We start from the raw sequence: 13509 nt of genomic DNA, 5'->3' as shown, positions 1-13509 counted from the left end.
GAGCTATCCAGTGCTGCATCAAATAGCCCTATTTTGGTATTTTCGGAAACGACTTTCTCTTCTGGCTGGGGTGGCTCAGCTAGGCTGGTACTGAGTGTACGAGCATCTGGCTTAAAGTGAGTGAGCATATCTTTTTAGCACCAATACCTTTCACTTTATACGTGCCTTAGATGGCCAGATGCATTCAAGCAATCAATAGGGTGCCTGCGTAATGGAGCAGAGTGAGAGGGAGAGAGCAGAAGAGAGCAAGGACAAGAGAGAGGAGAAGTAAAGAAAAGGCCAAAGGGTATGGAAAGATGTGGCAGGTTTAGAGGATGATGAGGAGGTGAGGCTTGATTTTTATTCCTCGAGTCAGACAGAATAAAGGATGCACCTCAGTGAGGAAATCTAGCCTTTGTTTCTAACCACCTCAGTATTAAACTCATCCATCCTGAGAGAAAGAGAAATATACAGAGAGGAAGGGAGGGAGGAGGAAGATGAGAAAGAGACTGAGAGAATCTGCGTCTGCAGAGCAGTCATCTTTCACCTGTAGCTTGCAGAGATCTTGGCTTGCATAATGCAATGTGAGGATAAAGCCTCCTTTATGACCAGCTGAGCCAATAAATCCGGATCAGTTCTGACCTCTTTTTCTTCCTCCCTATCTCCTCTTCTCTTTGCTATGCAGTGGGCAGATAGTTTCAGCTTCTGAACTCTTTGAAGCCCAGAGACTTCCTGATTTCTGTCTTTGCTTCTTGAAGCAGCATCACAAAAGATTATGTATTAATCTCTCCAATCCATCTATGCATTCAACCAAAGTGGAGAAAGTAGAGACACTTATTGCTTCCCCACTGGTGCAATGAAAAAAGCATTTTAAATCTACCTTATTTTCCCAGTATGTTTAATTGCCTGTATCTGTCTCCCTCTACACTAACCATTCCCTCTGGTGAAAAGTCCTGGCCATAATTGTTTTCAATTAAAAAGTGCTGTGCTGCAGCTGTCCTTAGCTTGCCTTAGCTGTATCAGTATTCAGGGGAAGATGAGGGGAGGTGGCTTTGGCAGCCATCGTTATGATCGGATGGGGAGCCACAGTTGAAGGACTGATAAAGCAGTGGCATGTTGGATCCATCATTACAACAGCTTGGGGTGTTACATAATGGGTGATGGCTGGGGCTGATGCAGACAGAGCAGATAATAAATCCTAATGACAAATATAATAAGCAAGCAATAAGTGACTGCAATAATGACAACATTGATACTTAAGCTATAATTTCCTGTGTCCTTCTAGTTTTTTTTTTATCTTCATCATTACAACAGTAAGCAGGGTTACACTCAGTTATTATGTGCATAGCGGGTTTCCTTTGTACCTTTTACGTCAGATTCTGATCTGTGTCCTAGCTATGCTGGCCCAGATTCTAGCCCAGTTTCTGCACTTTTTTTTGCTGAACTCAAAGAAACGGTGAGCCAGGACAGCCAAGTGGTCCGAGTTTAGCTCTGTTCATTTTTGGACCAACAGGTGAGTGGACTCGTATCATGTGAAATTAGGCCAGGTGGAGAATGTTAGAGTACTCCACTTGGCCTCCAGAGGGCTATTTGGAGGAAGGAAAATTACACTAGGCTGGTTTCACTGTCTCCTCTCTCTCTTTTTCTAATTCCACCCTTACAAAAGGCCACTGCAGTCATTCACACAACAGTCTAATGACAGAGATAAGGAGAGGAGAAGAAGAGATGACATGACAGAGGCGCAGGGAAGTGAGAGATGGGCCAAGAGGAAAGAGAAAGGTGACAGAGAGAAAGAAAGGCTAAGAGATGAAGCATTAAGTGGAAAAGGAAAAAAGAAAGAGGAAGAGAAGATGGAGAAATGACAGATGAGGACAAAGAGACAGTCAGGACAGCATATACAGGCTCTGGTAATGAATGCCACTTTAATGAAGTACTCTTTCTCTCTCTCTATCTCCATTGCTCTTTTTTCCCTCTAATCTATCTTTTCTTTCTATTCCCTCCCTGTTTCTCTGTCACTTCCAATCTCTCCCTTTCTCTCTTTCCTCTAACACTAGAGAGCCATGGGGAAAGGATAATTCATTACTAATTTATTGTTTCTCCCTACATATGTATTTACAAGGCCTAGAATCCTGGCTATTCAGTATCCTAAGACAAAGCGCAGAAAAACACCTTTTTATATGTACGATTAAGCTGCCTCCAAACTCCTGGCTATGGTAGAATCTCTCGCCTGTCTTTTGTACTTGGTAAGTGGTAAATGGCTGCATTTATATGGTGCTTTTATCCAAAGCGTTTTACAATGTTTCTGTTGCTCACTCACCCATTCAAACACAGATGGTGGCAAGCTACCACGCAGGGTGCTGGCGCAACCATCGGGAGCAATTTGGGGTTCAGTATTTTGCCTAAGGACAATTCAACATGGGGACAGGAGGAGTCGGGGGTTGAACCACCGACCTTCTACTTCCTGAGCCACATCCCGCGCCACCTCGGTGGCCGCCTCGGTAGGTTTTAGAGCAGAAGACAGACACCATTGAGTAAAGGTCAGCAATCAATTGTTTTCTTATGCGACTGTCAAGGTAATTTTAAGTGAACTTTTGAAAGGCTGAAAAGAAATTCAGGGTAAATTAGATGTGTTACGTTCAGCTGGGGTGAGCGCAACACAAATGGGCAGATTTCATGAATGTAAAATGAAGCTACATACTGTATGTCTGAATACACAACCATAAAAGTCTTTAAGCTATGTTATTTATTTCATGTGCTACAACCTTTCAAGTTGAAGGAAAGCAATATTGTGAGGATTTCATTGCTATTTGCTTTCTCCGTTCGCCCTCTCTAAAACATTGGTTTGCATAAAAATAACTGGAAACTTACTTACTTACTTAGTGCAAAGAGCTGTGAGTGTGTAACACAATGCATCACAACACAGCTCACTTTATGGCACAGTAATCTGTGGTTGTATTTATGTGAAGAACCAAGATTTCATGAGTTTAATTCCTCCCTTGCTGTGTTGTATTGGTGTACATGTTGCTTGTAGGTATCAAACTCATACGTAGAATTTGATTCATTGCTTTAATCAGAGTTTGAAGTTTTGAGGTTCCTCTACAGCTTAGCTCTGGTAGTTATTGTCCCACAGCACCAGAACAAGTAGAAAAATCAAATTTACAGTGTGTGCGTGTGTGTGTGTGTGTGTGTGTGAGAGAGAGAGAGAGCCACTGAATTGTCTGCGTGTTAGTGTAGTAACATGTGCTTTCGTTACCTTTGCCAGTGAAGTTGATTGGTGCATGTGTTCTCTTCCCTCTTTCTCTCTGTGTCTGCAAAATATTTCAAAAAGTTACAAATGAATTTGGCTGAAATTTTGTGAACATATCCCTGGAACAAGGATCAGTTGATTAAATTTTGGCTGTGACCTCAATCTGGGATAACTGCCACTATAAATGTTTGGTTTTGTTGCTTAGCTAGAAAGTCCAACTACTGGACAGTGTTTGGCGTAAATGTACGATACAATATTGTATAACCTAATGTTACAATACAACTATACAATGGCTACTCTTTTGTGCAGTGGGGAAAGGCCAAACAAAACATTGGACATATAAGCTACTGTATTAGTTATGTTAATTACCTACTGTTAACAGGTTAGCAGCTCGCCACATAGCCCTACAATTAATTACAAACTGTAAGATATAAAAATTCTTACAATACTGAAACACTTACTCAGTATTCAACTGTATTGTTAATTAGTTGGTTCATTGGTTGTTCCTCTCAGTTAATAATCCATGAGACTTATCAGTGAGTACTGTCTGCTACTAGTTCCGTCACTTATAACTTGTATACTCGGTATCGTCTCACTAGCTCTAATGTCTCATTGCTGACGGTGTGGCTGAGTGCAAGGAACAGCAAGTGATGCTGCTGCCTCAGATAAGTGAATTAGTCTTCCTGCCTGCCGTGGCTATAATGATAGTCAGCTATTCTGTGGTATCTTCCAGAAACTTCCCCAGTTATGTGCTGATTGTACCTCCTATCTATTGATTGTACCTATTGATTGTACCTCTTACGGCTAACTGGTGTTTTCATTTTAACGTTTTAGATCATGACTTGAGTCTCTAAGATGATAGATAATTAAAATAAATCTCTAGGCTATGTCATACACCTGGATACCTTTTTTTTTTTTTTTTTATAAATTACACTTCCAGACAATTGTAGCAGGATTGCTGGTCTTGCATGGCATTATTGTGACAACTACATGTCATAAACAAGCCAATCTCATGAAAAAGTATGAATAAGTAAAGTTACTGTCTTTTCTCATAATGCACTACAATAATATATCACCAGGGGAAACAAAATACATATGTGATGTTGAATGTGAGACATGCTAACTTTAGCTTTTACTCCTACCTTGAGTGGTAGGAGTCAGTTCACCTGAGTCAGTTGTACTCGGAGATGTGATGGGCATTGTTGAAATGTGTAATACATTAAATATTGTTAAGATATGCAGCTGCAGGTCTTACCTCTGAATTACTGAATTAGTTACCTAGTGTGTACTACGCTTGATATTCTTATGTAAAACTCATTTGCCGATGTTGCTGTAGTTTCATATAGCTACTACTAGATGTTATCTAAAGAACCTTTTTGATGAAAATAGTAAAATGTTCACGAGATAGATAGATAGATAGATAGATAGATAGATAGAGCACAGTGGGGGTTCAGTAAGGGACAGAGGGCTCAGCTGGAGGAGACAGGGAGCAGATGAGATGGGAGTGTGTGAGAGCAACAAGGCAGAAAATGAGCAAGGAGGGCAGGACATGAGAAACCTCTGGCACCAAACTCAGTTAAGGGAAAAAACAAACATATGCTGTGTGTGCAGTTTATCCTGAAGCTGATACTTATGTAACACAGGTGGCATGTGTGTGAAAATAGGCAGGAGTGATTTTTGATTGGATTTTTTTACTCTCGGCTCCACTGTCTAACCCACTAGTTTTGTGTGCTTGTTCATCCTCTCCACCTTTTTTTTTTTTTTTTTTTTACAGCTAGGCCAGTGTTTGCCACAAACATTGCCAAATCCTTGACAGCAACAGAGTTATCTCCAAGCTCCTGGGGCACATAAGGATTATTACTGACCAACAAATATGGTGGCATGGAGTGAAAACTGTGTCACATAAGACGGAGGGTTTGAAAAGTCATGTTGATGGATCGGTGCACCTCTTAATCTGCTACAACCACCATCTGTAACCTAGCTGGCTGCTGTGATGGAAAATCTCAGTGGTTGTGGACATGGTGGTTGCAAGATGCGGAAAAGCCTGGCGCTCTGTTCTCTGTGCCTCAGCAGAAGAATCTCAGTGGAAAACAATCACAGTCAAACACACAAAAATCAGAGGGCTTTTATTACATGCACTGTTAACAGCTATTATGGCATTCCATTACATTATAATGGGATATTGATGCCCGCATTGCACCAGCGTCTACACAAACCTGGTATTATGTAAGTTTCCTATTGATGGAATCATAAATCCGTAAAAATGGCTTTTATTTGCTGGGACTGGACCAGATATGCTGTGCTCTCTTGCTCCAGCACTGACCAATCTGATCAGCAAACAATATACAGATTTTTCTATAGTTCAGGTTTTCTGTATTGTCTGATTTCAGTAGTTCCTATTTAATTTTACTTTCCTTCAGCCTCTCAGCTCAGACTGAGGTGAGTCAACTCAGAGAAATACGTGGGCTAATCAATACCACCAATGTTACTGTAAACATGAGCATTACCCGGCCCTTCCATTTTCATGGTCCTCTGCTTTTCCATTATAAAGGCATTACTTGAAACCTATTTGTCTTGGATCAATGTTGTAATTACTACATTCACAACCCTCCGTAAGCTGTTTGGCTATCAATAGCAGTGACGATGAGAGGCTTGTAAATAGTGAGTCAAAACTCACTCTTCCATTTAATTGAGTTCAAACCATGGAAATGGTAACACTTATAAAAATCAGGTTCTTATAGATCTTTAATTATATGACTATAAAACAGTGTTGCCGTTTTCCTTTTTACTGAATGAATGGTAAATAAATCCATGTAAAAGGTGAAGCAAGGCAGGTGACTAACTAATGGTGGTCAATTAAAACAGCATTACTAATCAGAAGCGACTCTTAATGTATTATTTTAATAGTAGAAATGGTGGAAAATGAATTTATGTGTATTTTGATCTGCTGAAAATACACACAGTGATAGACCAACATGTGATGCATGTGCAATAGTTCAAAATAGCAAAAAAGTTCAAAAAATGCCAATCAAAAAATGTTGTAGTTCAACACCTGGAGCAGATCTGCACCAAAAATAATCCTTGGCCCTTGGCTTAACCTTCCACCAAATATAAATGAAATCTTTTTTTCAGATATCCTGCCAAAAATTAGACAAGCACACAACTGAACAAAACGTGACCAAATCTTAAAACACTTGGTGGAGGTAAAAGCAGGTCAAAAGCGATAGCATTTATGTGTTACATAAAACTACACATGATCAATCACATGGATCTAAAAAAAAAACCTTATGTCCAAGCTATTATTTTGCTCTAAAATGATTTGCAAATCCATCCCTCCATCCGTTATCATCCCGATGATATATTTCATCCTCAAATTGTTTCTGATTAGCGAGTGCACATCATAGGTCAGTCAGCTGAAAATCTCCAAAATGAATCCCAGACTTTTAAAAGGCAGCAGGCTTAACTGTGCAGATGCAGGTTGTAACCTGAGCTGCATCTCTCACTCTCAAATAAAAAAAAAACAAACCTGAGCACAAGCATAACACAAACACACACACACACACACACACACACACACACACACACACACACACCTTAACACACACATATCACTGAATCCAATTTGTTTGATTATGTGCGTGGTGTGTTGGCTTGTCAGTTATCTGGCTTGTCTAGTGAAATCCAAGGATAGCCGATCTTTGCCACGAACAGTACAGCACACAATGATAAAAGCACACAAATTATTTGAAAGCCTTTTGTCCTTTAGGCTGTAGTCTTTCCACAAACTCTAAATGAGGTCTCGAGAGATGAGTTCAAACAAAAAAATATTGCAGCTAACAGGTTGGCTTAAAGGACAGTGGTTACATAGGAGGGAGGGGAGAGAGAGACTTCTAGATAGATAGATAGATAGATAGACTATATAACTGTACATGCAACACACAGATCCGGTTGACATCATCATGTGACAGTGCAATTTGTGAGGCTGACAGCTCAGCAGACAGGTGTGAACTGTGAGAGATGCAGCACCTGAAATGTTGTCTGATAGAAGGTTCTTCACACTCTGTTACATAAAAACAGGGCAAGCTTTTTCTTCGCCATCTAAAGGCTAAAAGCGGCTGCGGTGGGAAACACCGAGCAGTTCTCACAAGTCCAATGAGACGAATATGTGAACAACCACATTTTTTCACTTTTTTCTCCTCCCCTGCCCCGCTTTTGTCATCCCCACAGCCTCTCCTCCTCAGCCACTTTGGTCACTTTCCTAGTTCAGCAACCTCTTTTAGTGTAGTAGCCTATATTAGATTTTCTGTGATGTTTTCTCTCCTCTCCTCTGCTCTCCCTCTTTATCAACTTGCACAAGCTCATATAAAGCAAGTTAATGAGGCCAGTAGGGGGTGGACTCTGCTTCCATAGCAAAAATGAAATGACATAATCTCCGTTGTGGCTTCAATAAACAGTTAATCAATTTTGATCTGTTCATATACAATTCTTCAAACTGTAAATTTACCACTGGTGCCACTTTTCTACTGCTCTCCCACTAAAGCAATGCTCTGAACATATTTTATGGCCAATACATTAACACCAAACGTCTCTGCAGCTTCTCTCATTCGAATATTTGAGCTTACTGCAGTTATCAGTTATTTCAAATGCCCACTTAAAACCTAATAGCATCAGCCTTGATTCAACATAAGCCTGCAGTCAATATGCTGACCTGGAGAAAGTAAAGTGCCCTGATGCTTCTGGACTGTTTAATGCATAATTAACAAGTGAATAACTGGGGAAGCTAAAGCTGGATGCAGCTTCACAGCATCAGGCAGTGAAGGGAGAAGGTGTGAGGAAGAAAATGCAAACGCCTTGCTTTGGGTTTATTTCAAAGGGGTCTGATTTTTCCACGAAACTAGAAGGAGAACTTCCCAAAGGTGCAAAAACTGCTACCATAAGTGGACCAACTGTAATTGTAAGATTTGAGTTAAATACTGCCACTTAATGAATACCTAAAACTATCATTTTACTGTAATGCTGTCGAGGATATTATAGGAACATCAGAAAATTATTGATGATGTTAATATATAAGGATAAAATCACAATAAATCGCCCCATGATAATTGCTGACATAAAGCATACAGACATAAAACACATTTTCAGCAATAAAAAAAATCAACAAGTTAGTCACTAGCCTGACTAAGAGAACCACGTTTAACTTTATTTCGGCACAATGAGAAACCAGACACTTTTTCTGCTCTCTCTCTGTGGCAGTTGGAGATATTCGCTGCAGCTGTTTTACGCACAGCGCGCATCAACATCAGCGGCAGAAGCAGCGCGGCAGAAAACATCTTTTTATTCATCTCTTTATCGACTGATTCCTAACGCCAGCAGGGACTAATCCAGCTGTTAAGGCGAGATGAATTCGCCCCGCTTTGAGTTTACAGCGTGTCTTACCTTGAGTTGTCGCGGCTCTGGAGAACTGTGGGTGCGTGTGTTTGCAGCCCCCCCTATCCAAAATGGAAAGTCTGGTCCTACTTGGTATCTTGACTCGAGGAGGGAAAAAAATGACAACAGTGATAACGTTTCTTTGTGACTGTACAAAGAGCGTCAGAGAGGTGAACTAACCGCAGCTCCCGCTCTGGCACGACTGTCTATTCTTTGGTGAGAATTAGTTTGCTTGTTTCTGACTGCCGCCCTCCCTCCCTCCCTCCCACTCACTCTCACTCACTCACTGTCTCCCACCCATGAGAAATAAATAATCTTTCATCTCTCCCTCTCTCACTGTCTCTCTCTCTCTCTCTCTCTCTCTCTCTCTCTCTCTCTCTCTGTGCCTAGCAGGTGGGCATCTTTGAATAATGTAGATCATTATTAAGGGTTGCTGGAGGCCCAAAATGTGTCTGCCCTCCACCCTCCCCACCCCACCCCCCAAAAACCCTGCATGTTTTAATGGTTAAACAAACTGTCTCTCTGTGTGTATATCATAAGAGTTTCTCCGGCTGTCCGGTGTGCAGGCAGGCAGATTGGGAGTGGTCAGGATTAAACCGTGGGATTATACCTCAACATTCATCATTTCATCTCATACACTTGAGGCACACTGGTGGTGGACAATGACATCAGTGTTTGGCAGACACTGACAGAACAGACAGATTCATGTGGGTAGGGATGGAAAGAAAGACAAGAGAGCAAGAAAAGAGAGAACTACACAGAAAGGAAACCTTTCACCTCTCAGATTGATCCACGTAAATCAAATTCTTCATGCGAAATCCATCAGACCACTAGCAGGGGGTTAGAAAGGGTCACTTGGGTGAGAGATTTCCTGAGTGAATGTGTGTGTGATTGTAGATATGCAATGTGGCTGTGTCTCTGTGTAGTGGATGCATACACAGAAGCCAAGGCGGTGTGTGTGTGCCTGTATACTGACAGATGGCTACTGTAATGACGCAGGAACTAACTACTGGGTTTCTATGTGTCTGTGAGGTTGCATGCTTGTGCACATGCTTGTTGGTGGATTGTGTGTGTGTGTGTGTGTGTGTGTGTGTGAGGGGGAGAGAGGAGAGAGAGAGAGAGAGAGAGAGAGAGAGAGAGAGAGAGAAGTTAAGGCTTGTGTGTGTGTGTGAGAGAGAGAGAAAGAGAGAGAGCAAGTTGACTTGGATGAAGAGGCGACAGATATGTCCTTTCTCTTCTAGCAGCCTTCTACCAAATCACACACATACATACACACACCTACGCGAACACACACACACACACACACACACACACACACACACACACACACACACCATGGTTCGCCTTTTTGTCCAGGGGCTTACAGTCTTTTTCCAACAGACATTCACAAGAGACCTTGAGTCTGCTGCAGCTACCATTTGCTGAAAATACATTTATACAAAGGTGTGTGTGTGTGTGTGTGTGTGTGTGTGTGTGTGTGTATGTGACAGAGAGACACTTGCTTTGGCAATGTAAATGTATGTTACCAATTCCAATAAAGCTCCTTTGAATTGAAGTGAACTGAATTTAGAGAGAAAGAGAGAGGGTCAAACCACTGAGGGAAATAGCAACACAAAGTCTCATCAGTGAAGGTTTCTGGTGGTTATATGCTGCTGCACCAGGTAAACTGTAATCATAAGGGTTTTGTCTAATAAACTTTCTTTCCGTAGATTTCGTGTATGTACGGGTGGTGTGGTGTGGGCTTAATAACAGGAACTCCTCAGTGCAACACAATGTCTAAAACTACAGTCTAAATGGCAATTAAGTTGGACTGATAATGACAGCCTCAAAAAATACTAAACTTAATCTTCACAACTATGCAGTACAAGCTATAAGCTTCCCAAAGGTTATTAAAGGACTGTTGTACTGGATTGCATTATACTGTCAGATATTTCTGCTCTTGTGTCAGCCTCCTGGTTATTTTATTGATCAAATAACATGCGCCAAGTAGTGGACTTTGTTGGTGACACTGGCAATAGTCTTCCTGGTAAGATGAGGTACATGATCAAAAGTACATCAATGCAGGACTCATAAATGGCAGGCACAGGGGTGTGAGAGGACCATTATGTTTCATAGTGAATCATCATCATGAGTCACTGTATTTTTAATGAGCAGCAGTGACCCTTTCACCTCCATGAGTGCTTTAAAACTAAAGCCAAAAAAAACACACGCAAAACTAACACAAATTCACCGTTAGAGACCCACCGCTGTTGGACAAAGCCTGGTTTCTAGACAGAGAGAAGAGGTCAACTAAATTGTGCCATTAAAACAAAACAGAAAGCACAGCTGTGGAGATAAAAAAATCAACTGCATCGTAGCTTTGAAGACTCAGAGCAAACATCCCTGTGCCAAATGTGCCATTCGGAGCCGGCAGGCTTCAAGGCCGGCAGCCATCTAGAAAGAGGGCTCAGAGCTCTGGCTCTCCTTCACTCGCTTTGTCACATTCTGCTTCCCCTTTCTCTCTCGACTCACACTGTTTTATCTACATTCCTGTGCTTTCTCTGCTCTCCCTTTCTCTCACACTTGGCCTTAACTTAGTGAATGTGGGTGTGCTTGCACGTGTGTGAGTTTCATTACAGATATTATAAACCTAACAGGCTTGAATAGAGGCTGAAAAACAATTGATGTATTTTTATAATTATCATGTGTATCTCGACTCAGGCACGCTGCTTTGTGTTTGAGCATGAGTGCTATCCTGGCACCCTCTCACTTGTCTTAACTCTCCGATTTAAATGCTTCTAATTGTTGTGCATACATAGAGTAATGGTTTGGTACATGGATTTACATGCAAATTTTCTCCTTACAGGCTTAATTTAGAATTAAATCCCTAACAGCCTGCAATCTACCCTTCTAGTGTATATTTTAAATTTGGCATCAAGTAATATAATGCTATTAGGGCTGTGACCATCCACTGCTTGCACTCCCTAACCATGTTGTTAGTGAAACATGTGCGGGAACGAACACACACACAGATGCACTCACTCACCATGTGTTTTACTGGATTGTCTCCCACTTCCTTTTGTCGGAAGCTTACCCTCCCTTTCTCCCTCTGCCATCCTGCTCGCCCCCCTATCCTTCCCTCTCGCCTGCCCTCTTCTCCCTCCTCTGTCACTCATCAGCAGCCCTCACTCAGTCACTCTCCTCTCTATATTTTTTATTACCCTCTGCTATCGCTTCTTCCTCTTTTTCTCCCATTTTTATTTGAGTCTCTCTCTTATACATCGATCTTCTGCTTCTTTTTCTCCTTTTGTGCCCCCCTCCTGCAGGCCCTCTTTGTTGGGCTACAGGCCAGTGTGGGTCAGAGGCAGGTGGTAATTACTTCACTCCTCCTCTGACAGCTATAGTGAAGGAAGGATGAAAGAGAAAGGAGAAAGGAAGAGGAAGAAAAGAGAGAAAAAGGCGAAACAAAAAGCAAGACAGGCTGGTTATTTACTCCCATAATTAGGGCTATACAAAAACCATGTGATCCATATCTTTTTTTACCACTAAAGGGCAAGAATTTATTATAAATCAGAAGCATTTCTCTTATCACTTCAGTCATGTTCATGCAGAATCCAATAAAGTGTGCTGTACCTTGACAAAGTTCCAGCTGATGTCATCCACTGACAAGGTACGTGTCTGAGCAGTCTGACATCGAGAGATAAATAATACAGTGATATAGAATGATTTCTCCCACATGCTTAATGTAGCGTAGGAGAGTTGGCCTTAATTGGTGCAGCTATATTTGAGTTGTAATATAGAGCGGGCAATGCCTCCTTGACTTCAGCAATGGGTTGGGACAAATTTGCATACCTTTAAAAATCAATAGCAGTCTAAAAAATTCACCAGACATGATTGAATTAGCATGAGGAGGGAAAAAAAATAACACAAAGGAGGGAATCACGACTGCAGTGGACTGTTTTTCACTAAACGTGACTTTTAGATCAGACCTGGGTCACGCTACTGTTTTCCAGTTTCTTCCACACAGTGGCAGCTTGAACAGCAGGAGAACTCATTAGTTAAAAGGTTGTAACAGACAGGAGAAGGGATTGTTTGAAGACCTTTAGCTAGTTGCGTCACTGTAAATGTTGTTGTTAATTATCCAAACTAGTGTTTCAGGTGCTATTCTTATCCCGGATGATTGATGATATTTCTTCAGCTGTCTGAGGGTCACAACTTACTGAGACAGGGTCACCAATTACGGAGCGCCAGTAACCTTTATTTCCTTCCCTTTTCCAGTAAATAATGTTTTTCACACACATGGTAGTGAGTCATCTTACACTGTAGTACATGCTCATAATATGTGCAAATGAGCTAAAAAATCGATTGTGTGTGGATTATTAGTAGCATGTATGAGTGAGTGTGCAAATTGAGGAACAGGCAAATGTATAAACGTGCAAAACAAAGTAAAATCACAGAATTACAAAAGAAAAGACAAGAAAGAGCAGGAAAAATAAAAGTGACCTTGATGGCAAACTACTTTTTTTTTCTTGAAATCGAAACAAGATAAAAGAATGAAAAGCAAACGCTAAATAAGAGAAGAGAGGAGAATTAAAGGAAAACGCATGTCTGCACACACATACTGTATATTAAATTAGATTAAATAAAATAAATACCAGTGAGGCAAATACTGAAATGAAAGAAAAGCTAAATGAATTTTGAGATGTCTGGCAGTCCTCACACTCAAAGGAAGGTGGCGAAGGAGTGAAAGGAACAAGTGAGGATGTGAGCTACTGTACATGTAACCGGTAAGCCCTCCTCCTCAACTAGGTTGATTATTTTAAGCACTGTGAGATTGATTTTGAGGCCCTGTGGGGGCCTTGAGGGTCTGTGTGAGT

The 13509-nt window shown here is 41.2% G+C and overlaps 1 protein-coding gene across 2 annotated transcripts in view; it reads right to left on the bottom strand.

The window, feature by feature from the left end:
* Positions 1-8873, bottom strand: part of camkvl (CaM kinase-like vesicle-associated, like) — a 41521-nt gene extending 32648 nt beyond the window's left edge. Inside the window, exons 1-2 of one of the 2 annotated variants that reach the window (XM_067592390.1) lie at positions 8663-8873; positions 3233-3287 (exon numbers count right to left, since the gene is read on the bottom strand). In XM_067592390.1, coding sequence (XP_067448491.1) covers positions 3233-3259 — 27 coding nt within the window. In that variant the 5' untranslated portion in view covers positions 3260-3287; positions 8663-8873. The remainder of the gene's footprint in view (positions 1-3232; positions 3288-8662) is intronic. The other variant, XM_067592391.1, reaches the window with a different exon arrangement.
* Between the last annotated feature and the right edge of the window lie 4636 nt (positions 8874-13509).

This window comes from Thunnus thynnus, chromosome 6 (assembly GCF_963924715.1).
Source record: "Thunnus thynnus chromosome 6, fThuThy2.1, whole genome shotgun sequence".
NCBI lineage: Eukaryota > Metazoa > Chordata > Actinopteri > Scombriformes > Scombridae > Thunnus > Thunnus thynnus.
This window is presented reverse-complemented; position numbering and strand designations above follow the sequence as displayed.